General features: G+C 42.7%; 1 protein-coding gene across 1 annotated transcript in view; it reads left to right on the top strand.

Moving 5' to 3' along the window:
- Positions 1 to 25,351, top strand: part of ATP10A (ATPase phospholipid transporting 10A (putative)) — a 292,107-nt gene that overhangs the window by 254,023 nt on the left and 12,733 nt on the right. Inside the window, exons 14-16 of the mRNA XM_075336608.1 lie at positions 11,753 to 12,065; positions 14,254 to 14,330; positions 19,531 to 19,656. Coding sequence (XP_075192723.1) covers positions 11,753 to 12,065; positions 14,254 to 14,330; positions 19,531 to 19,656 — 516 coding nt within the window. The remainder of the gene's footprint in view (positions 1 to 11,752; positions 12,066 to 14,253; positions 14,331 to 19,530; positions 19,657 to 25,351) is intronic.

Genomic DNA, 25,351 nt, shown 5'->3' with positions numbered 1-25,351 from the left:
AGCATTAGCAGTTGGGGGAGTGCCCACTTCTAGCAAATCATATGGAAATAATAATTTCATTGTGTTTTATGCTCAGTTTAGTCTTGTAACTTTTGCAGCAGTTAAACCATATTGATCTGCAACCCTCAGAGCGTAGCAAAGAGTTTTAGGAGTCTAAAATGTGTAATATCATTCTTAGATAAACAATGTTACAGATTGGTGTCATGCTGGATATTTAGAAGGATTTCATCCTCTTTGCTGATGTTTCCCAACACATTTTGAACATTCATGCTACTTCATGGGCAATGAGTATTATAAAATGTTATGTAATGCACTAGTACCCATAGTTTAGGGCATTACTAGTATAATCATGCCCCACAGCAGTGCTGGTGAATACAGTTCTACAAATCTAAATTGTAACACTCAAAATACTGCCCATAAAAGTAGTCCATTTCAGCTTGCATTGTGTCTGGTAGCACCATCAGTGAAAGGCTGGCAGCTTTTAATATGGCTTCCAAGAACAGGCTATGCATTAGGCCTAAGCCACACGGCGAGAAAATCGGTGCGAGTGGAGTGCGATAAAACATCGCATTCCCCTCGGACCAATTCTAGCCTGTGTGTCAGCACACATGAGCGATTATTTTCTCAGCCCTAATCGGACCGAGAAAACAATCGCAGCATGCTGCGATTGTAAGCTGAGACTCTTTCTCTCGCACCCATTCAAGTGAATGGGGCGAGAGAAAAATCGCACTGCACTCGCGGTACACCGGTGTACTGCCAGTGCAGTGCGAGAATGGCTATAGCCGGCTACACAGGCGAGAGGGAGAGAAATCCCTCCCTCCCCTCCTGAGTGCCGGCCCGCCCCCCGCAGCTGAGGTCTGCTCGCACGAACGGACCTCAGTTGCAAGGACACAAGCATGACACTCGGCTCTGCTGTACTGCCAGCACGAGCCGAGTCTCATGCAAGGGGATCGCAGTAGTCCCCGTGTGGCCCCAGCCTTAGCCACTATATCTAAGGCTATGTGCCCACGTGTGTGCACTCTGCCCCGCAGCATAATGTCACTGCATGTGCGCTTCAGAGTGCAGCTGAAAAGCTCCGTTCTGAAACTGCTGACTGCAGAATTCGTGCGCTCTGGATGCTGCCTCTCCCTATAGACATAATGGAGACAGCATGCAGAGCGCACGAAAGAAGGTACATGTTGCTTTTTAGAACACAGCGCTTCGGCAGTAGCCGAAGCGCTGCATTCTAATACGCAACGTGGGCATGGATTAGGCACAATCTTCATAGATTGTGCAGGGGACGCAGGACGCATGCAGTTACGCTGCGGTGCAGAACGCAGCGTAACTGCATGAAAATATGCTACGTGGGCACATAGCCTAACAGATCCCAGAGGGTGTACTGGCCTTTACCCCTATACAGGGATCCGAACTTGCACAAGGACCCCTGGACTGAGTCCACAGAGGGACAACTGGCAGAGGGGTGGTCAGTAAGTTGTCAATTTCAGGAGGTCAGGAACAGACTCCTCAGGCAAAGTGATCGAATAAGCATGGACCAAGGCAAGAAACTGCAATCAAACGGGTTGAATAAGAGGAGTAAACAATAGCAAATATCTCCCAGCAGGTTGCTTGAGGTTTAAGTAGGGTGTGGTGCTGTTGCATTTACTACAGCATGGAGATAATTGCTCCATCATGCTAGATTGGGTGGCACTACACTAAGCCACACTACCATCTCTGGCTGGACTGGCCGTTCGATTCTGGTCCTGATATCGCCTCGTTCACCAGTACTACCACAGAATGTGTCTGGTGACACCATTGCAGATGGATCATACTGCCCATGTACATCACGATTGACCACCAAAAATGCCTACAATGGATACATTAACTTGAAAACTGAACCAAAAGAGCTATTTCAGCATGTTAGGCGCTTATACCCTGGAATGGATGGCACCACCAAGTGCTTTGGGAATAAGGCACACCAGTGGAGGTGTAAAGTTCTGTGTCTGTTCTGCTGGAAAATCTTGGATCTTAGAATTCATCTGTATTTTACTATGATATGTACAATCTATCGATTTCACAGACATAGTGCACCCATTCATGAAAACTGCATTCATGGCAGGTTCCTCTTTAACACAGGCACCACTCACATATTAGCATGGGGTACACAGTCGCACAAATACAAACACACACAAAGAAAAGCTGAAGAGACAGATAATGCCTAATAGTGTGACACCCTAAGGGCGGCTTTGCACGTTGCAACATCGCACGTGCAATGTCAGTGGGGTCAAATCGAAAGTGACGCACATCCGGCGTCACTTTCGACATCATTGTGTGTAAATCCTAGATGATACGATTAACGTGCGCAAATGCGTCGTTATCGTATCATCGGTGCAGGCTCCGACTTTTTCATAATTACGCTGCCGCGACAGATACGATGCTGTTCCTTGTTCCTGCGGCAGCACACATCGCTGTGTATGAAGCCGCAGGAGCGAGGAACATCTCCTTACCTGCCGCCGGCGACTATACGGAAGGAAGGAGGTGGGCGGGATGTTTACATCCTGCTCATCTCTACTGCTATTGGCCGCCTGCCGTGTGACGTCGCTGTGACGCCGCACGACCCGCCCCCTTAGGAAGGAGGCGGGTCGCCGGCCAGAGCGACGGTCGCAGGGCAGGTGAGTGCATGTGAAGCTGGCGTAGCGATAATTTTCGCTACGCCAGCTATCACAAGATATCGTACCTGCGACGGGGGCGGGGACTAACGCGTGCGACATCGCAGCCTCGGCTTGCGATGTCGCAACATGCAAAGCCCGCCTAAGGTTATGTGTGCACTTTGCGTCGTGCTAGTTGCAGTTCAGAACGCATATTTTGGCAGAAATTGGTTTTGTCAAAGTTGCTTTTGACCATCAAAACACAGTAAATATGCGTGCGTATGTACCACGTTTTAGCTGCTTTTTACTTGCTTTTTCATTGCCTACAGTCAGATGCGTTTTGAACACAAAGACACAACAAAATAAAGTTTTAACATATAAACACTATTAGGGTATGTGCGCACGTTGCTTTTTACCTGCTTTTTTGCTGCTTTTTCTTCTGCGCTGTTTAATGCCAAAATGGATGTGTTCTTCTATTCAAGCAAAGTCTATGGGAATTTGGGTTTCTTGTTCACACTATGTTGTTCAAAATGCTGCCTTTTTGTGGCAGAACTTTGGTCAAAAACTCAGCTTTTCAAAGAAGCAACATGTCAATTGTTTTTGCCATTTGGGTTTTGCACTGCAAAGCTGAGTTTTTGACCAAAGTTCCTCCACAAAAAGGCAGCATTTTGAACAACATAGTGTGAACAAGAAACCCAAATTCCCATAGACTTTGCTTGAATAGAAGAACACATCCATTTTGGCATTAAACAGCGCAGAAGAAAAAGCAGCAAAAAAGCAGGTAAAAAGCAGGTAAAAGGCAACGTGCGCACATACCCTTAAAGGGGAAAAAAAAGAAGACATATAATTATTAAAATCATAACGAAAATAGTTATACTTAATGAAATTATAGCGGTTTTATAATATTTTTGCCAAAATTATCAATAATTAAATAATTTTCTTTAATTTAATTGTCGGACTATGTGTGTGTGTAAAGGGACATATTATTCCATTATTTTGATGTCAGAAAAGCATGCGTTTATGTAGTCCAAAACACATTGTTTCTGCAGCTAAAAAGCAGGTAAAACGCCAGAATTTTGATGTTGCTTGCTTTTTACAACTTCTCATTGACTTCAATGTTAGCAAAACGCTGCAGAAATGGCAAGAACAATTGACATGCTGCTTCTTTGAATGCATGGTTTTTGCCACAAATTATGCAAATTAAACGCAGCGTTTGGAAACTCAAAGTGCGGTCAGGAAATCCACAATTTCCATAGGCTTTGCAGGAAAATCAAAACGCATGCATTTTGGCATGAAAACGCTGCAGTTAAAAACGGACCTAAAAAGCAGCTGAAAAGCAGGTGGAAACACAAAGTGCACACATAGCCTTAATAAGTAATACAAAAATGTATTCAAAGGCCTCAGGCATAATCTGATTAAACAGGATACAAGGTTTATTCACAAACTGGTGCAGCAAACCTAATGGAGTATTTTTGGTGATTTTTAAATGTTTTTAAAGTAATTTCAAATCATTGCACAGTGGAATGTCTCATAGCCTGACTGTCCCCCTCTTCTAAAACATTATACATTAATTAGGATCCAGCTACAACTTGCCATCAAAGGAAATATACAAACATTAGGTCTAGTAAAAGTGCAATACAAAAGCAAATATGTAGAGGAAACCACAATATAAAGTAGCCTAGGTTAGAGCATAAATGCAGGTAATGCAGTAACAAGGGTGAACTGGAGAAGGTGACTTAGAAATCGCTGACAACGCAGATCCAAGGGTGCACGGCCCTCTGAAAAAGATCATTGCTGGTGATCTTTATATTGTATTTTCTCCACCAGCCTTGGAGTATTCCCTGATTTTAAAACTAACAAAATTTTCATTTCCGTTTTACATGTATTTTGATTTCATTTTGTTATCAGGGCTAGTATTTATATGAAGTCTTTGCTTGTAGGCTATAGTGGTTTTCATCACCCACCATCTGTAATTCCCATAATTGTAAAAAAATGCAGGGGCATTGAAGGCCGACCTGAGCCAACATTCCTGCCAGCTTCTATGCAGTGATTACAGTCTCTATAGAAAAGAGCTCACCAATAACCAAATTAAAAAATATCTCTGTTCTTGAGAATACGTTTTTAATAACAAGTGAATTTCATAGTTGCATGTTTTTACAAGCTCATTGTAATTTTAACTATTAATGATGATAATGATCCTCGATTTTGGACTGTACTCAAATTTTACAGGATGGAGAAGATGGAGAATTCTTTTTCTCCACAGCCGAGAAAAACTCATCCCACTCTGATTAACTTCTGATTAAGTGTCTTATTAGCATAATCAGATTTTTTTTTTTTAGTTGGATGGAGGAAATATGGTTGTATGAACCCAGCCTAAGGGGTACTTTGCATGCTGCGACATCGCAAGACGATGCTTGCGATGCCGAGCGCGATAGTCCCCGCCCCCGTCGCAGCAGCGATATCTTGTGATCGCTGCCGTAGCGAACATTATCTCTACGGCAGCTTCACATGCACTCACCTGCCCTGCGACGCCGCTCTGGCCGGCGACCCGCCTCCTTCCTAAGGGGGCGGGTCGTACGGCGTCACAGCGACGTCACACGGCAGGGGCGGCTAATAGAAGCGGAGGGGCGGAGATGAGCGGGACGTAAACATCCTGCCCACCTCCTTCCTTCCGCATAGCCGGCGTGAGCCTCGGTGACGCAGGTAGGAGATATTCCTCGCTCCTGCGGCTTCACACACAGTGATGTGTGCTGCCGCAGGAGCGAGGAACAACATCGTACCGTCACTGCGCAGCGGCATTATAGAAATGTTGGACCCTACACCGATGATATGATTACGACGCTTTTGCGCTTGTTAATCGTATCATAAAGGATTTACACACTACGATATCGACTGCGACGCCGGATGGGCGTCACTTTCGATTTGACCCCATCGATATCGCACCTGCGATATCTGAGTGTGCAAAGCCCACCTTAGGCTATGTGCGCACTTTGCGTCGTCTTAGTTCCAGTTCAAAACGCATATTTTGGCAGAAATTGCTTTTGCCAAAGTTGCTTTTGACCAGCAAATATCTCCCAGCAGGTTGCTTGAGGTTTAAGTAGGGTGTGGTGCTGTCGCATTTACTACAGCATGGAGATAATTGCTCCATCATGCTAGATTGGGTGGCACTACACTAAGCCACACTACCATCTCTGGCTGGACTGGCCCTTAGATTCTGGTCCTGATATCGCCTCAATCACTAGTACTACCATAGAATGTGTCTGGTAACGAAAGCTGCACCATTGCAGATGGATCATACTGCCCATGCAGATCACGATTGACCACCAAAAATGCCTACAATGGATACATTAACTTAAAAACTGAACCAAAAGAGCTATTTCAGCATGTTAGGCGCTTATACCCTGGAAGGGTTGGCACCACCAAGTGCTTTGGGAATAAAGGCCCAGTCACACACAACGACTTACCAGCGATCCCGAAAACGATGCGACCTGATAGGGATCGCAGGTAAGTCGCTGGGAGGTCGCAGGTGAGATGTCACACAGTGAGATCTTACCAGCGATGCAGGAACAATACAGGTCGCAGTAGCGACCTGTATAACGATCTCAGCAGTCACTGTGACCCTGTCACACAGTGTCAAACATAGGGATGTGTCCTGCCCAGCAGGACATCGCCTTTGAAGAAAATGGCCTGGACCATTCTGCAACGATTAGCGATCTCACCGCAGGGGCCTGATCGCTGGTAGGTGTCACACATAACGAGATCGCTACTGCGTCACCAAACAGTGACTCATCTGCGATCTCGCTAGCGATCTCGTTATGTGTGACCGTACCTTTAGGCACACCAGTGGAGGTGTAAAGTTCTGTGTCTGTTCTGCTGGAAAATCTTGGATCTTAGAATTCATCTGTATTTTACTATGACATGTACAATCTATCGATTTCACAGACATAGTGCACCCATTCATGAAAACTGCATTCATGGCAGGTTCCTCTTTAACACAGGCACCACTCACATATTAGCATGGAGTACACGGTCGCACAAATACAAACACACACAAAGAAAAGCTGAAGAGACAGATAATGCCTAATAGTGTGACACCCTAAGGCTATGTGCGCACTTTGCGTCGTCCTAGATGCAGCTCAGAACGTATATTTTGGCAGAAATTGCTATTGCCAAAGTTGCTTTTGACCATCAAAACGCGGTAAATACGCTTGCGTATTGACCACGTTTTATCTGTGTTTTTTAGCGCTTTTTCATTGCCTAAAGTCAGATGCGTTTTGAACACACACAACAAAATAAAGTTTTAACATATGAACACTATGAAAAAAGGGAGAAAAAAAATTATTTAAATCATAACGAAAATAGTTATATTTATTTATCAATAATTAAATAATTTTCTTTATTTTAATTGTCGGACTATGTGTGTGTAAAGGGACATATTATTCCATTATTTTGATGTCAGAAAAGCATGCGTTTTTGAAGTCCAAAACGCATTGTTTCTGCAGCTAAAAAGCAGGTAAAACGCTGGAATTTTGATGTTGGTTGCTTTTTGCTACATCTCATTGACTTCAATGTTAGCAAAACGCAGCCCAAATGGCAAAAACAATTGTCATTCTGCTTCTTTGAACGCATGTTTTTTTGACACAAATTATGCAAATTAAACGCTGCGTTTGGAAACACAAAGTGCGAAGATAGAAATCCCCATTTTCATTAGACTTTGCTGGAAAATCAAAAAGCATGCATTTTGGCATGAAAACGCTGCAGTTCAGAATGGACCTAAATAGCAGCTGAAACGGAAAGTGTGGACATAGCCTAACAGCCAGGATCTGCATCTAAAAACAGATCTGGAGCCGAGCTGTGCACACTCCTGTTACTGCCATAAATGTCACTGTTAGGCTATGTGCTCACACTGCGTTCTTTTGACGCTGCGTTTTTGTGCGTTTTTGGCCACTAAAAATGCATAAAAATGCACCTACGGCAAAAATGCATGCGTTTTTACCGCGTTTTGGTGCGTTTTTGATCTCTGCGTTTTTCCAATGCATTGCATGAGGGGAAAATGCAGGAAAGAATTGACACGTCTTTCTTCTTTTTTTTTTTTTTTTTTTTTTCAAGCTCAAAAACGCACCTTAAAATAAAAAGTTGTGTGCGCACATCAAAAATGAAAACTCAGTGACTATGCTGGGGAAGCAAAATCATGCAGTTTTGAGCCCAAAAATGCACCCAAAAAAACGCACTGTGCGCAGTTAGCCTTAGCGTTTAAAAAGCATGGCTTGGGTGTTCATAGGAAAACATGATTTTTACTATATACTGCAATACTGTGTTACTAAAACACATAGTGCATGCGATTGGACCCCTAAAAGGTATTAAAGTAAAAAAAATATAACATTTGAATCTCCACCATTTTGCCCTATTTAAAGGGAACCTGTCTCCTTGAAAATGCTATTTATCTGCAAGTATAAGATTAACCCCTTCACCCCCGGCCACTAAAACACCCTAATGACCGGGCCATTTTTTGCAATTCTGACCAGTGTGACTTTAACAGGTTATAACTCTGGAACGCTTCAACGGATCCTGGCGATTCTGACATTGTTTTTTCGTGACATATTGTACTTCATGTCAGTGGTAAATTTAGGCCGATATTTTTTGCGTTTATTTGTGAACATTTCGGGAATTTTGCGGAAATTTTGAAAATTTCGCAATTTTCAAACTTTGAAAATTTATGCCCATAAATCTGAGATATGTCACACAAAATAGTTACTAAATAACATTTCCCACATGTCTACTTTACATCAGCGCAATTTTCGAAACACATTTTTTTTACGTTAGGAAGTTAGAAGGGGTCAAAGTTCATCAGCAATTTTCTCATTTTTCCAACAAAATTTACAAAATTATTTTTTTAGGGACCACATCACATTTGAAGTGACTTTGAGAGGCCTAGGTGACAGAAAATACCCAAAAGTGACCCCATTCTAAAAACATCACCCCTCACACTGCTCAAAACCACATCCAAGAAGTTTATTAACCCTTTAGGTGCTTCACAGGAACTAAAGCAATGTGGAAGGAAAAAATGAAAATTTTACTTTAACATAAAAATGTTACTTTAGCCATAACATTTTCATTTTCACAAGGGAGAAAAGAGAAAGTGCACCCTACAATTTATTGTGCATTTTCTCCTGAGTACGCTGATACCCCATATGTGGTAAAAATCAATTGTTTGGGTGCACGGCAGAGGTCGAAAGAGAAGGAGCGCCATTTGAATTTTTGAACACAAAATTAGCTGGACTCATTAGCGGACGCCATGTCGGGTTTGAAGACCCCCTGAGGTGCCTAAACAATGGAGCTCCCGCACAACTGACCCCTTTTTGGAAACTAGAGCCCTCAAATAATTTTTCTAGATGTTTGTTGAGCACTTTGAACCTCTTGGGGCTTCACAGAAGTTTATAACGTTGAGCCGTGAAAAGAAAAAAAACATTTTTTACCACAAAACTGTTGCTTCAACTAGGTAGCTTTTTTTTCAGAAGGGTATCTGGGAAAAAATGCACCATAAAATGTATTGTGCATTTTCTCCTGAGTACGCAGATACCTCATATGTGGTGGAAATCAAATGTTTGGGCATTAGGCATTTGGACGGCTTTACAGGAGCAGCAGGCAGGATGTTGGACAGCTCTGCAGAATACCCAGGAAGGACCCAGCGATGGAGGCAGATGTGATCTGGCCAGTGTAGACCTCGGACGACCCGGTGAAGACGGGTAAAAGGACGTCGGGGGAGAGCAGAGGGGGAGGGGGATACCGGAGAAGGAGCCGCAGAAGCAGAATAGATGGGGGAGGCAGTCAGATCGCAGGGGGTGCAGATCGGGATGTCGGGGGGGTAGATCGCAGGGGGGCACGGGCAGGGGCATCACGGGAGCGCGCACGGGCTGCAAGGTGAGCACAGTACTCACGTGCAGCAGGAGGGGTGACCTCAGCGGCAGCAGCAGCGATGGCGTGGTACCACAAGTACCAGCCAGTGCACGCTGCAGACATGTTGGGGGAGGCTCCCAAGACCAGCACAGGCCTGGGGAGGGCGGCCACCTGCAGATCAGACCGCCCCACTGCACACTGATTGGAGCGATTGCTCGTCATAGCACAATCGCTCCAATCAGTGCTGCAGGGGCTGGGGGCGACATGTTAGAGCTCCGGCTATGATGTGGTGAAGCTGATTCAGCCCCTCATAGCCGGATCTCACAGTATCGCACTAATTCAGGTATTATTTTTGCCGTAATTAGTGCGAACGATGTGGTTGGCGGTTCAGATTTGAACAGCCAAACACATCGATCGTCGATGGGGGGTGGCGATGCCACCCCCCCTGGGGTCAAGCAAAGGTCCCCTGCTGTAAGAAACAGCAGGGGACATCATTTGAAAGCCGTTGCTATGGCCACGGCAATCAAATGAACTTTAGGCCGTAAAATTACGTCCCTGGTCGTTAAGTTACATTAAAATAGGACGTAATTTTACTGCCCACGGTCGTGAAGGGGTTAATCTGCAGATGGTGCAAAGAGCGATTACAGTCACTGCACACAGCATTGCTCACTATACTGTACAGCCCATGTGCAGCGCATCTGTGTAGTGCAAGCTGTCAGTCAAAGAGCCAGAGTCTTATAACCGCTGTTCACAGTATAGTGAGCTGTGACTGAAGCCTTTTCATAGATGTCCCCATGACTGAAATCTAGGCGGTTCTGCGGAGGAAATAAGTTAATTTTTTACTGGTATCCTCACTTTTACTAAAGGCCCCGTCACACACAACGAGATCACTAACGAGATTGTTGCTACGTCGTTTTCGTGACACAGCAGCGATCTCGTTATGTGTGACACCTACCAGCGATCAGGCCCCTGCTGTGACATCGCTAGTCGTTGCTGAATGGCTGGGACCATTTTCTTCAAAGGCGGATGCATCGCTGTGTTTGACGCCTACCAACGACATCCTAACACAGTCCCAACGCCCGCCGAGATTGTTATACAGGTCGCTGATCGGTACTGCGTCGTTGGTAAGATCTGACTGTGTGACATCTCGCCAGCGACCTCCTAGCGACTTACCAGCAATCCTTATCAGGTCACATCGTTTTTGGGATCGCTGGTAAGTCGTTAAATGTGATGGGGGCATTAGGCAATTTTAATTGCATGTAGGTTAACTCTATATCTGTAAGTAAATAGTGCTTTCCAAGGTGACAGGCTTAAAATAGAGATTAAAAGAAAACCTATTTGGTATCTCCACAAGAGGCCCACCCACAACAATAAAACCACTCTAGCCTAAAAAACACCTGTCAATTTTGTCGGCCTGTCCATTGTGCTACTGTGATTGTGACCGATCGGGTCATGGATTCCACAGATCTATTAGGGTGTATTAAAGCATATGTCATCAGCATGTCTACTACAGTTTTGATTCATAAAGTCCACTTGTCAGTTTCTGTCCTTGTCCCGTATTTATGCACTTTCAGAACAAACTGATCCCTGGCATCCTATGTGAGGTGATCAGATAGTCATTTTAATGTTATGGATAATCTGTAGATAAAATTAAATAAATTTAAAAAGGAATTAGCTCAGCCCTTCCATGAAATAGTTTTGTGTTATGCGTAATATGTGATCCACTGTATATACTCCAATCCGGTTCTCAGGTAGCTACGAAAAAAAAGAAAAACTTTGATGTAATCCAGCACCAGCTGATAAAGTTAATATTCCATATTTATTAAAGGACATATGTATATAGAAGTATAAATTTCCATATAAATATATAACCAACGCTTTTCAAACGTCTATTAATTATAGTTTATCATGGCTGATCTCTGTTTGTCTTTATGTAATATAAGTGCCAGCAGGAAATTTCTTTTAACTACAATAAATCCTATGATTGGTTTGTATGGCCATGGTATTCCAATAAGATGGCCCAGTGAGTCTTGCCACCCAAAAAAACATGTAATTGCTTTGTAAGTCCCTAAACCTAAACTCTAAAATGCATTTGGTTATACTCATAAACCTTACATTACATCAATGCCTCAGGATCTCTTTGTCCTCCATGTGTAATCTTCAAAATGAGTTGTTTAATCTTAATATCTCACTGTAAAATACTGACCCTTTGGTTTTTTTTTTTTCTGTAGGACGCTTGTGCTGCTTTGCTTGACCAGTGTTTGCTCTATGTGGAGTCCAAGATTCCAAATGACTCAAAGGAACGATCTACATGGAATGCTGACTTTGGTTTTTCATCACCTTCATCTACAAAAAGCCCTAATCTTGGACTTGTTATTGATGGCAAAACACTAGCCTTTGCACTAGACCCAAGTCAATCGGATAAATTTATTTCACTGGCTCAAAAATGTCGTTCTGTTCTCTGCTGTCGTTCTACTCCCCTCCAGAAGAGCATGGTAGTGAAGCTTGTTCGAGACAAGCTCAAAGCCATGACTTTAGCAATAGGTATGCTGATGTATTTCTCTGTTCTACTTCGTAAATCCCAAAAGCAACTTTGCTAAAATGTTCTTATAAAAGGACAATTTAAAAAATAAAAGTGGAAATCGTACTTGCCAACATTTATATCCCCAAACTTGTATGAAAGTAAATTTTTAATTAGGAAATGACCTACAGTTTAATCCAGATTTTTAGGTTTAATATATTTAATTATATTTATATTTTCTGTTTGCCATAATCAATATTAATATACTGTATATATAGATACATATATCTTCGCCCAATTTTTGAGTCCAGCCGGGTACAGCTAGGCAGCTGGGGATTGGAATCCACAGTGCAGGGTGCACATGCTTTCTGGGCACCCCCGCTGTGAATTGCAGTCCCGCAGCCACCCCAGAAAATGGCGCTTTCATAGAAGCGCCATCTTCTGGCGCTGTATCCAACACTTCCAGCTGCCCTGATGCGGGTGGCTCGCTGGGTAATAATGGAGTTAGGGCTAGCTGTATATTATCAGCTGGCCCTAAGCCCGAAATTCATGGTGTCACGCCAATATTAGACATGGCCACAATGAATTTCTAGTAATGATAAAAAAAAAACACAACACACAGAAAAATATTTTTATTAGAAATAAAACACAACACAATTAGTGACTCCATCTTTATTGAAATAAAGAACCCCCCTCCGCAGTAATCCTGGGTCAGGGTCCTGCGCCGTCCAATCCGGATCCAATATCATCTGATCGGTTTGCTGGAAGGCAAAGCGATCAGATGATGTGTCAGGTTCTAGGGGCTGAAGCACATCACACATCAGCTGATTGTATAAAAGCCGATTATACAATCAGCTGATGCATCGGTGCAAAAAAAAAAAAAAATAAACAAATAAATACTCACGTCTGTGCTGATTACCGGCAGCTCCTGGAGCGATCGGATGAGAGTCTGATCCTGTCCCATCGCTGCACCAGCTGCCGGTAATCAGCTGATGAAGTCTCCTGACGGCAGGATCAGCTGATAGCCGGCCGGGCGCGAAAAAGCCGGCGACACCGCGAGAATTACCATCAGCTGATGCGTCAGGTGACTGCATCAGGTGATCCACCGCCAGGTCCTGCAAGCTTCGTACGTGCCCTGGGGAGACTGCACACAGCCAGAGCGGCGGGACCGGGACAGGAGCGGGCATGGCACCGGGACCCTGCAGACAGGTGAGTATATATGACATTATTTTTTTTCTACTGTTCACTTTTGTTTTCGCCGCTGCCTCCACCTCCCGCCCAGACATGGCGCCGCACGGAGCTGACATGGCACCGGGCGGGTTGTGGAAGCAGCGGTGACGGTACCGGGAGGATTCATGCTTCTGTGTTTACCAACAGAAGGAATCCTCTTCCTGTACACGTCACTATACTGCCCACCCCTTGCGTTTAACATCTCATTGAACTCAATGGGTGAAAAACGCAGTGAAAAACGCAGAAATAATTGACATGCTGCGTTTTTGTGGTCACCACAAAAACGCAGCTACAAAAAAATGCTGTGTGCGGACAGCACTTCTGAAAACCCATAGACATTGCTGGGGAAGCAATGTCACTGCGTTTTCAGCACAAAAACGCGGTAAAAAACGCCGCTAAAAACGCCTAGTGCGCACAAGGCCTTACAAGGACAACACCGCTATGTAAGTTGGAGTTTAGTATAAGGCTTAGTGTCAAGTGAAAATCCAATTATTATCTTTTTTTTTTTTTTCCTAAAAAAAAAATATTTGCCATGTTCTTATATATTTTCCATAATATGATCTAAGAAAAACATTTTTCATAAAAGAAAAATGCTTTAAGGAAAAGATCAGTTTCTGGTAACACGTTCCCTTTAAGGCCTCAAAATATGATAGCAAAATGGTCCCTATTGCTGTACATATGCTGGAATGCTACCCTTTCTACTTTCCTGTTCCAGTTGTTTTCGGCATGGATGGTGGAATTATTTGAATTGTTGGCATGTGTGGCTAGAAAAAAATCTTTCTTATGTGAAATTTCAACGACTATCTGTCATATTGATGGTCAACATAATTTTATTAATATAACTTGAGATATTTTTAGTAGGATGACCAGATATAGCTCAAATATCTTGATGTTCCAACATTATGTTTTACATATTAATTTCTAGTAATTGTCACCTACTGCTTGACTAATTTAATCATTACTATTTTATGTTTTTCATAGGTGATGGAACCAATGATGTCAGCATGATCCAGGTAGCAGATGTTGGTGTTGGGATATCTGGTCAGGAGGGAATGCAGGCAAGTTCTCTTGTATATTTTTGCTTAAAAGGTTCTGCTCAAGTTATTAAATTGCTTTGATTAGACAGCATGAAACTAAGCAAGTTTGCGTATTGGCTTGCTTTTTCTGTCCACTGTCATTTTAAAAGTTATCTAAAAAAGAGTTTTTGCAGGCTCACCACTTATGTGAAAGATGCAAGGACTAACGTGGCTGGCATCCCCAATCACAATGCAAGGGAAGAGGTAGAAAATCCAGCATACCTTTCCTCTAAAATTTCTTTATTCAATCTTTTAAAGTGCCATGTAAAAATTTCATTACATACGCATGATGCCTGTGAGTAAGGATTATGTCCGAATTGCATAAGTGGGACTGGTGCCTGTGACGGGGTCCTACTCCCATATCACACAATCAACAGAGCGAGAGGTGGCTCTACAATCTAATAAACATTTATTCCAAGCAAATCAAATGGTCCACAAGATAATCCAGCACACAGAGGGTAAAATTAGTACAGAAATATGAATAGAATCCAATAAGCGATAAATGTCCAGGCCCCTGTGGGGAGCCACAGCTTTTCCCCCAGAGGTTCAATCTTCTTCCTTCTCTCTTGAAGTTCTCAAACAGACTGACAGATCCCCCAGGTAAGCAGAGAGTTTACAGTAGGTGGATCCCAGGCCCCCTCCCCTAGAATTAAGGCCCAGTCACACACAACGACTTACCAGCGATCCCGAAAACGATGCGACCTGATAGGGATCGCAGGTAAGTCGCTGGGAGGTCGCAGGTGAGATGTCACACAGTCAGATCTTACCAGCGATGCAGGAACAATACAGGTTGCAGTAGCAACCTGTATAACGATCTCAGCAGTCACTGTGACCCTGTCACACAGTGTCAAACACAGCGATGTGTCCTGCCCAGCAGGACATCGCCTTTGAAGAAAATGGCCTGGACCATTCTGCAACGACTAGCGATTTCACAGCAGGGGCCTGATCGCTGGTAGGTGTCACACATAACGAGATCGCTAACGGGATCGCTACTGCGTCACAGAAACCGTGACTCAGCTGCGATCTCGCTAGCGATCTCATTATGTGTGACGGTACCTTAAGGGACAGGAACACTATAGGGGGTAATTATCTACAGATAATACAATGTACCAGCAATACAAATAATGGACAGTGAACCACGCCTAAACATTAACCCACACAAAATGGTACATGATCCAAAATATCCCACCATGAGAGTGCCCGTAATATGAAATTTTTACATGGGATTTTAAAGATTGAATAAAGAATAAATTGTAGAAGAACGGTATGCTAGATGTTCTACCTTTCTCCTAAAAGTTATCGCCTTCCTCCCCTTCCCTCTCAGGTCTTGACAAACTGCTGTTATATTCTTGCAAAATCAACAGCCTGTGGCATCCACAGTGCAGTTCTCCTAATCACACCTCTTAGTTTTCCCTGCCTTGCTTGCTTGTTCAAATGCCCTGTTATCTCTATATGTAAATATAGTGATAGCCATCTAAACTGCTGAACAAACCACTGAAGGCTGAGTGTGTAAGGGTATGTGCGCACTGCACCACACCTAAAAGGTGCGCTTCAGGGCGCAGCTGAAAAGCTCCGTTCTGAAGCGCATGGTGCCGGCAGAGAACGTGCGCTCTGCATGCTGCCTCTCCCTATAGACAGCATGTAAAGCGCACGGAAGAAGTGACATGTCACTTCTTAGAACGCAGCGATTCGGGCAGCAGCCGAAGTGCTGCGTTCTAATATGCCACGTGCGCACGGCTCCTGCACAATCTCCATAGACTGTGCAGGGGACGCAGGACACATGCAGTTACGCTGCGCTGCAGATCGCAGAGTAACTGCATGTAATACGCACACGTGCACACATAGCTTTACAGTTAAAGATGGGCAAACCCGCAGATATTCAGGATCGACAGGTCCAAGCAGATTTAAAATTAAAAAAAAAAAACTGGTTCAGCATCGGAATTAATCCCAAATATGTGCCCGGACATCGATCCCCATATAAGTTTATGGGGACCGAACATTGTGCTTTAAAATCGTGGTACAATGGGCTAGGGGGATTAGAACAGGAGTGTTATACTTACCAAGTCTCCCGCGCAGCTGTAACACTTACTTTAGGGGCCGCTCATTATCCCTCATACAGATGCACTGCTTACACCGGCAGTCCCGGCGTCTCTAATTGGTTGCAGTCAGACCACGCCCTCAACCTTTGTGACCGTGTATCTGACTGCTTGGAATCACGCTGCCTGCATCTCTATCGTAGTGTAAAAATAAATTTAAAAAATCTGGCACAGGGTCCCCCCATATTATGTTACCCAGCAAAGATAAAGCATACTCCTAGAGCACCCAGCCGTGTGCTTATCTTGGCTGTGTATCAAAATAAGAGCTACCCAAAGCGGCTTTTTATTATTATTATTAGTAGTATTATTATTATTATTAGTATGCGGTCCGTCCGTCCCAATTTTGATACCCAACCATGATAAAGAATATGGACACCAAGTCGGCCGAAGTAAGGCAGAGGAGGTGCCAGCACTACTCATAGTAGTAATAATATACTGGAGGACAAGAGTAAAGTGCAAAATTCAAAAAGCTTTATTAGGATATACACAACAAAGAAGGGTTACAAGTTAAAAAATGGTAAACTACCATGTCAGTAGGGAAGAAAGGACAACAGTCCAAATATGGTGAATTAATGACAGCCCACAGATCTAAATAGAGATGTAGTTACTAAATTGTATACAGGTGGTAACTGGCAAACAAAAGATAAATATAGGACTGGATGTGAGTAGTAAAATCTAAAAGACGGGGGCTGTGGTTGGGGGTACAGTACATAAATCCATCATGGGCTCTCCAGCCAGTAATGAGGAGAGACCATGGTGACAATGTAAAATGGCACCGTAGCAAAAGGAAAATATGTATAGGTAAATAATGAAAAACAACCTGTTAGGAAGCACACAACATATCTCGCTTTCTTACCTAAAGTGCTAGTGCAGTATAAGAGTTCCAAAGTGTGCTCCAAGTGCCAGTAGCCCAAGCACAGTCCCAGGTCAGAGTGAGTCCCTACAGAACGCCCAGGGTCTCCATCCGACACGCTTTTTGCAGGGAAGGTTTTAGCTTTGTCAAGGAGGAAAACCTAAGTGACATGGTAGTTTACCATTTTTTAACTTGTAACCATTCTTTGTTGTGTATGTCCTAATAAAGTTATTTGAATTTTACACTTTACTCCAACCATGATAAAGCAGACAGCTGGGGGCTGGTATTCTCAGGTTGGGGAGATCCATGGTTATTGGTCCACCCCAGCCTAAAAATAGCAGCCAGCATGTGCTCATAATTGTTGCATTCATTAGATGCGACAATCCCGGCACTTAACCCAGCTCTTCCCGATTGCCCTGGTGCGGTGGCAATCTGGGTAATATTAGGCGTTAATGACAGCTCATAGCTGCCACTAAGCCCTAGAATAGTAAAGGAGAGGGTCTATGAGACCCCACCCTATTACTAATCTGTAAGAGAAAAGAAATAAACACAAACACCAAAAAAATCCTTTATTTGAAATAAACTTCAAAAAAACCTTCTTTCTCCAATTTAGTAACCACAAGCACCCAGCTCCGACGTAATCCACAAAAGGTCCCACGACAATGCCAACCTGCTACATACTGAAGTCACAGCGCGCGACCACAGAACATTTCCGCACGCTGTGGCATCATGGCGCAGCTGTGAGCGGTAATGTCGCTTAGTTTATCTGCGGTCACAGCTGGAGCTTAACAGGGTACACCACCTGTGACCACAGTTAAACTGACCTCAGGTGACCTCACCTCAGGGGAACTGCATTCACAGACCTGCATCTTTTACCAGAAAACTGCAGGTTTTTTTGCTAATAGATGCAGATTTGGTTCTGAAATTTATACACTATATTACTACACCAAATCTACATTTTCTGTAAAAAAAGAAAAACTCATCAAAACACGAAATAATAATAATAGCAATCCTCCAATTAGAAATGTAGTATAATTATAATTAACTATGTCTCTTACCTCATGTGCAGGGCATTTCAGCTTAGGTATCCATGGTAATGACCACAAGCCAATAGCTTACTCTTCCTGAATGGTCGTAAATATGTATTCCAAAGCTGTAATGCTTTGCACACAAGGTAAGCGACATAGCTAATCAGGAGAACTATATACATTTCTAATTGGAGGTATTTGCTAATTAATATTATGACACCTACTACATATAGGATAGGATCTTGAAGATGGGAATATTCATAGATTATAAGCTAGAGCAGGTCACTCCTCTTGGTATCTGTTGAACTATGTGTTACTTTGTAATGTCTCATCTTGTCTGTACATGTCCCCTCTGAATTGTAAAGTGCTGCTGGATATAATTGGCATTAGGTAAAGAAAAATTATTATTATTATTATTATTACCCCCTTTAAGTTTCATTTTACTACTAATGCTCTAAAAATAATCCACATGATTTCTGGTGATCATGGTCAATGTCATCATTTAGAAACATTGAAATACTGTATGTTGTGCATTAGTTAAAAAAAACAAAAAAAAAACCATTGGTTGAATTGAACAAATGGTCCATTCTTCTCGAATAAGAAATCAAACAATGGTTACTCTTCTTCTTTGTTGTCTTTAATTACCTGCACCTACTTTCCATACGAGATGGCTGTGATATGTACACTCCATCATACTTTTAAAGCTATCAATGTTCCCAATGCCACCAGTAAACCTTTAATATATAGACTGGAAAAGAGAAAGAGTTCATTCTTCTAAATAATTTAAAGTGGATAAAACATGATTGACCCTTCGTGGTTGAAGTCATTGAATATGCAACAAATTGAATTAACCTCCCTATGCACTTCATTATACTCAATAAAGGAAATTGATTTTGGTTTGCACTCCATTACACTTACCAGAGCAAATTCTAAACCGAGCAAATCAAACAGAATTTTAGTTGTGAAAATTGCTGTAATGTGTATAACAGCAGACAAATAATTACCCAGCGGAAAATGATCATCTGTGCATTTCTGTGAAACGTATAGAATATTGTTGCAGAATTGCTTTGTTTGCTTCAGTCTAGCACAGTGTGTATTTTGTCATGTACAACTTCAACACAACCATGAGCATAATTACTGCTGTGATTTTGCTTTATCAGTTTCTTATCTTTTTCATCCTTTTCTTGTCTTCTCAATCCTTACAGGCTGTGATGGCCAGTGACTTTGCGGTTCCAAGGTTCCGATACTTAGAGAAACTGCTGCTTGTTCATGGTCGATGGTGTTATTCTCGACTTGCAAATATGGTTTTATATTTCTTTTACAAAAATGCTGTAAGTAAAAAAAAATTTAAATCTATTTCTATTACTCTGTGTTGATGTGTACATTTTGATTCAAGGGATTATCCACTACTGGGACAACCCTTTCTGATTCCACTTGTTTCCCCCAGTTAAAATAAAAGACCTTGTACTCACCCGCCCATTCTGGCCGTGTTCCAGCACTGTCGGTAACTGCAGTTTTGCTGCTCATCTGATATTATGATGTCATGCGAGCCCCACGTCCAATCACTGCTGGCTTCTCTCTCCACACCTTTGGATTAAATGAGTTAATCAACAGAAAGTGACACTGCGGCTGCCACTCACTTCCTGTTGATTGCTCATTTGGTCCAATGGCGGGAGAGAGAAGCCAGCAGTGATTGGTCGTGGTGCTCCAGTGACATCACACCACAGTAACCAACAGCACTGGAACAGCGCCAGAATGGGAGGAGAGTACAGGGTCTTTTATTTTATCTGGGGAAATAAGTGGAAACAGAAGGGGATGTCCTAGTAGTGGTCAACACCTTTAATGCAATTTGACAGCTCTGTGTAGTTTTGGTCTTTTACAGGAAGCTAAATTTGGCAAATGGTAAATTTGTGGATTTACCTGCCATATACAACAAAGTCACACTTCTTACTAGGTCTAAGTCTGGGCAGGAAAATAATTCTATTAAAAATTAAAATAATATACCTATTAGTGAAGAATGCTGTCTCGGCTCTACTAAAGGGAATTTCAGGGAATAGAAAACAAGAAAAGGATGTGATTTGCTAATTGAAGATATTTAGAAATTTTATGTACAGTGATATTTTCTTTTTAAATGGTTTTTTTTTTTTATTTTGGTAGAACCTCTTTGAGACACGGGTGAACAGAATAGAAGAAAATCTATCATCTGCTTGATTTTTACATTGCAACAGGGCAGCTTTTTAACCCTATTCTTGCCATAGTGCATAAATGTACATCATATGTTGGCACCCAATCTTTGATGTAAGCTCAGAAACTGAGCTTTCATCATTGCAAGCAGATAATGGCTGAATCTTAAGGGCTCGTGCAGACATCCGTATTTTCGGTCCAAGTGCAATCTGTCAAAAAATGAAAACACTCGGACGAATGTTATTTATTGAGGCAGTGCACCTGTCCAATTTTTTTTCCTCAAAGCGGATGATCAACAAAAAATAAAATGCAGCATGCACGATTTGCCTCTGAAAATCTGATGGTTCAAGTCTGTGGATCCATGAAAAATATTGGATCACACTGAATAACACCCGACTGCTATCCGAATTTCCTGGACTGACAGAATTTTTTTTTTTTCTTCACCACATCTGAGAAAAACAGAACCCACTCTGATCAGAATCTGATTAGCATAATCACACAGCTTTTCCTCAAATGGAAACAAAGGCTGGGTTCGTTCACACAACCTAACAGTCATGATCTGCATCTGAATGCCGTCATGAAGCTGAGCTGTGTGCGCTGCTGTTACTGCCTTAAAGGGAAAGTGTCGCTGTTTTTTATTTTTGTATTAATAATGGTGATTATGAAATCAAGTATTTTTAATACAAAATTAGTTTTTATTTAATTCTAGTTTTACTGAAGCACTGGGGGCTGCCATATTGGATCTGCTGTGAGTATCGACAGTTACTCACCTCATTTATGGCAGCCCCCAGGGCATTCACTCTGATAGTCAGACTGCGACACTATACTTAATACAGGAGAGCTCCCTGCTGTCATCTCGATGCGCCCCCTGGGCTGTCCAAATCACGAGAGGGAGGAGATCGGCGCCATCTTTCCCCCTGTCACCCACCGGGATGGATGGGGTGAGTACTGGTGTCGGCCAGCAGCACAGTATATGGGGGCGTGAGATATAACGGGGCATAGAGAGACTGTCAGCGAGCGGGGCATAGGGAGACCATGGCGCACTATGTAGCTGGCCTTAGTGACATTTTATACCTATTAGGATCACTTTGCAGTCACCAACAAAATGGCTCCGCACTGTGATCCTAAACTTCATTCTTTCTTATCCTTTCAGCAACACCCAGATTGGGAGTGGGAGCTGTGACATCACACACAGGAGAGCAGATTCTACCCACTTTTTTACTGCAGCTGTAATGTGAGATATTTCTACAGTACTTCTACAGTAGGATTTCAGCAGCTGCTCTCCTAGTGTTTAAGAGTGGAAAATATCAAACTTTTATTTTTTTAAAAACAAGTAATTTTATTTAAACATAACATTAAAACATTAATATATTTGTTTCAGTTATTGAGAAAAAAATTTTTTTGACGCCTTCCTTTTAAATGCGTCTGTCGTCACTTACAGTACACGGTTCAGGTATTCATAGCAATATATGATCTTTACTATATACTGCAATGCTGTTATTATTATACTACATAATGCACGCGATCAGATAATAGCAGGCTCTAGACCTATAAGGGTACTAAAATAAATATATATTGCTCACTATACAGTCATGGCCAAAAGTTTTGAGAATGACACCAAAATTATATTTTCACATGATCTGTTGCCCTCTGGTTTTTAATTGTGTTTGTCTGATGTTTACATCACATACAGAAATATAATTGCAATCATATTATGAGTACCAAAAGGTTATATTGACAGAATGAGTTAATGCAGCAAGTCAATATTTGCAGTGTTGACCCTTCTTCTTCAGGACCTCTGCAAATCTCCCTGGCATGCTCTCAATCAACTTCTGGACCAAATCCTGACTGATAGCTGTCCATTCTTGCATAAGCAATGCTTGCATTTTGCCAGAATTTGTTGGTTTTTGTTTGTCCACCCGTCTCTTGATGATTGCCCACAAGTTCTCAATGGGATTAAGATCTGGGTAGTTTCCTGGCCATGGACCCAAAATCTTTTTTTTGTTCCATGAGCCATTTAATGATCACCTTTGCTTTATGGCAAGGTGCTCCATCATGCTGGAAAAGGCATTGTTGGGTGCCAAACTGCTCTTGGACAGTTGGGAGAAGTTGCTCTTGGAGGACATTCTGGTACCATTCTTTATTCATGGCTGTGTTTTTAGGCAAGACTGTGAGTGAGCCGATTCCCTTGGCTGAGAAGCAACCCCACACCTGAATCGTTTCAGGATGCTTAACAGTTGGCATGAGACAAGACTGGTGGTCGCGCTCACCTCTTCTTCTCCTAATAAGCTGTTTCCAGATGTCCCAAACAATCGAAAAGGGGATTCATCTGAGAAAATGACTTTACCCCAGTCCTCAGCAGTCCACTCCCTGTACCTTTTGCAGAATATCAGTCGGTCCCTGATGTTTTTTCTGGAGAGAAGTGGCTTCTTTGCTGCCCTCCTTGACACCAGGCCTTGCTCAAGCAGTGTCCGCCTCACAGTGCGTGCAGAAGCACTCACACCAGCCTGCTGCCATTGCTGAGCTAGCTCGGCACCGCTGGTAGTCCGATCCCGCAGCTGGAACAGTTTTAAGATACGGACCTGGCGTTTGCTGGTCCTTCTTGGGCGCCCTAGAGCCTTTTTGGCAACAATGGAAGCTCTGTCCTTGAAGTTCTTGATGATGTGATAGATTGTTGACTGAGGTGCAATCTTTGTAGCTGCGATACTCTTCCCTGTTAGGCCATTTTTGTGCAGAGCAATGATGGCTGCACGTGTTTCTTTAGAGATAACCATGGTTAACTGAAGAGAAACAATGATACCAAGCACCAGCCTCCTTTTAAAGTGTCCAGTGGTGTCATTCTTACTTAATCATGACTGATTGATCACCAGCCCTGTCCTCATCAACACCCACACCTGTGTTAATGGAACAATCACTAAAACCATGTTAGCTGCTCCTTTTAAGGCAGGAATGCAATGATGTTGAAATGTGTTTTGGGGGTTAAAGTTCATTTTCTTACCCAATATTGACTTTGCAGGTAATTGCTGTTAAGCTGATCACTCTTTATGACATTCTGGAGTATATGCAAATTGCCATTAGAAAAACTTAAGCAGTAGACTTTGCAAAAATTAATATTTGTAGCATTCTCAAAACTTTTGGCCATGACTGTACAGCCAATGTGCAGTGCATCTGTGTAGTGCAAGCTGTCAATCAAAGTGCCAGAGACATATAACCGCTGTTCACAGTATAGTGAGCGGTGACTGAAGCCTCTTCATGGACGTTGTTTCTGGGGGGAATAAGTTAATTATCTCCCGATAACACCACTTTTAGTAAGGGTACCTTCACACTTTAGCGATGCAGCAGCGATCCGACCAGCGATCTGACCTGGTCAGGATCGCTGCTGCATCGCTACATGGTCGCTGGTGAGCTGTCAAACAGGCAGATCTCACCAGCGACCAGTGACCAGCCCCCAGCCAGCAGCGACGTGCAAGCGACGCTGCGCTTGCACGGAGCCGGCGTCTGGAAGCTGTGGACACTGGTAAATAAGGTAAACATCGGGTATGGTTACCCGATGTTTACCTTAGTTACCAGCTCACACCGCTTAGCTTAGCGTGTGCAGGGAGCAGGAGCCGGCACTGGCAGCGTGAGAGCTGCGGAGGCTGGTAACGAAGGTAAATATCGGGTAACCACCTTGGTTACCCGATGTTTACCTTGGTTACAGCTTACCGCAGGCTGTCAGACGCCGGTTCCTGCTCCCTTCACATTCAGGATTGTTGCTCTCTCGCTGTCACACACAGCGATGTGTGCTTATCAGCGGGAGAGCAACAATAAAAAAACGAACCAGCACTGTGTGTAACGAGCAGCGATCTCACAGCAGGGGCCAGATCGCTGCTCAGTGTCACACACAGCGAGATCGCTAATGAGGTCACAAAAAACGTGACTCAGCAGCGATCTCAGTAGCGATCTCGCTGTGTGTGAAGTACCCCTAAGGCAGCCAGCCAGCCAGCACTGTCCTTTTAATTATCTGCAGGTAAATAGTGTGTTTGTGTTTTGACCGGTTCCTCTTAAAATAGAGATTTAAATAAAACATTTTTGGGATCTCCACAACAGTAAAAGTCCAATCTATCAAGGTATCAAATTAATTAACCTAATCACAAAATAAAAAAAAACTACAATTGCAGATTTTTGGTCACGACAACACCTCATAAATAAGATTCAATTAAAACGTCATATGTACCACAAAATGGTAGTAATAATTGTCAGCTTGTGGCAGGATGAGCAATTTATTTATTTTTTTCTAACACTTTTCTACATTTATCCCTCCCTTTTAGTTAAATAAATAAATGCAACTTTGGTCCCATCATAATCGTACTGACTTGGAGTATCTGTTACCAAATCGTTATTACCGCATATTGAGCACTAAAAAGAAAACCCAAGAATCAGTTGTAGAAGTGGGTTTTTTGCGCAGTTTCACTGAACTTGGATTTGTCCCCACCACCCCCACCCCGGTCTTACTGTACATTTGTATGACACCATTCTCTTTAGCATTCAAACTACAAGTCGTCACACAGAAAATTAGCCTTCAGACACCTATTTGGAAAGAAAAAATAAAGGTTTAGTTCTTACAAGAAGGGGAGGAAAAGTTGAAAATTCATAAGCTGAAAAACACCCAGACAGGAAGGGGTTAACTAATATGAATGTTTGGGGTTTTTTTTGTTTATATACTGGACAAATAAAATCTGAAAAATATGTAGTTGCAGCAAAAAAAGAAAAGTTTTATTTTGTCTATAAATGTAAAATCTAGTAATCACGTTAACTATTGATCAGTGACCTGAATGAATTTGGCTACAAACTAAAATAATC

This window comes from Anomaloglossus baeobatrachus, chromosome 2 (assembly GCF_048569485.1).
Source record: "Anomaloglossus baeobatrachus isolate aAnoBae1 chromosome 2, aAnoBae1.hap1, whole genome shotgun sequence".
NCBI classification, from domain to species: Eukaryota; Metazoa; Chordata; class Amphibia; order Anura; family Aromobatidae; genus Anomaloglossus; species Anomaloglossus baeobatrachus.
This window is presented reverse-complemented; position numbering and strand designations above follow the sequence as displayed.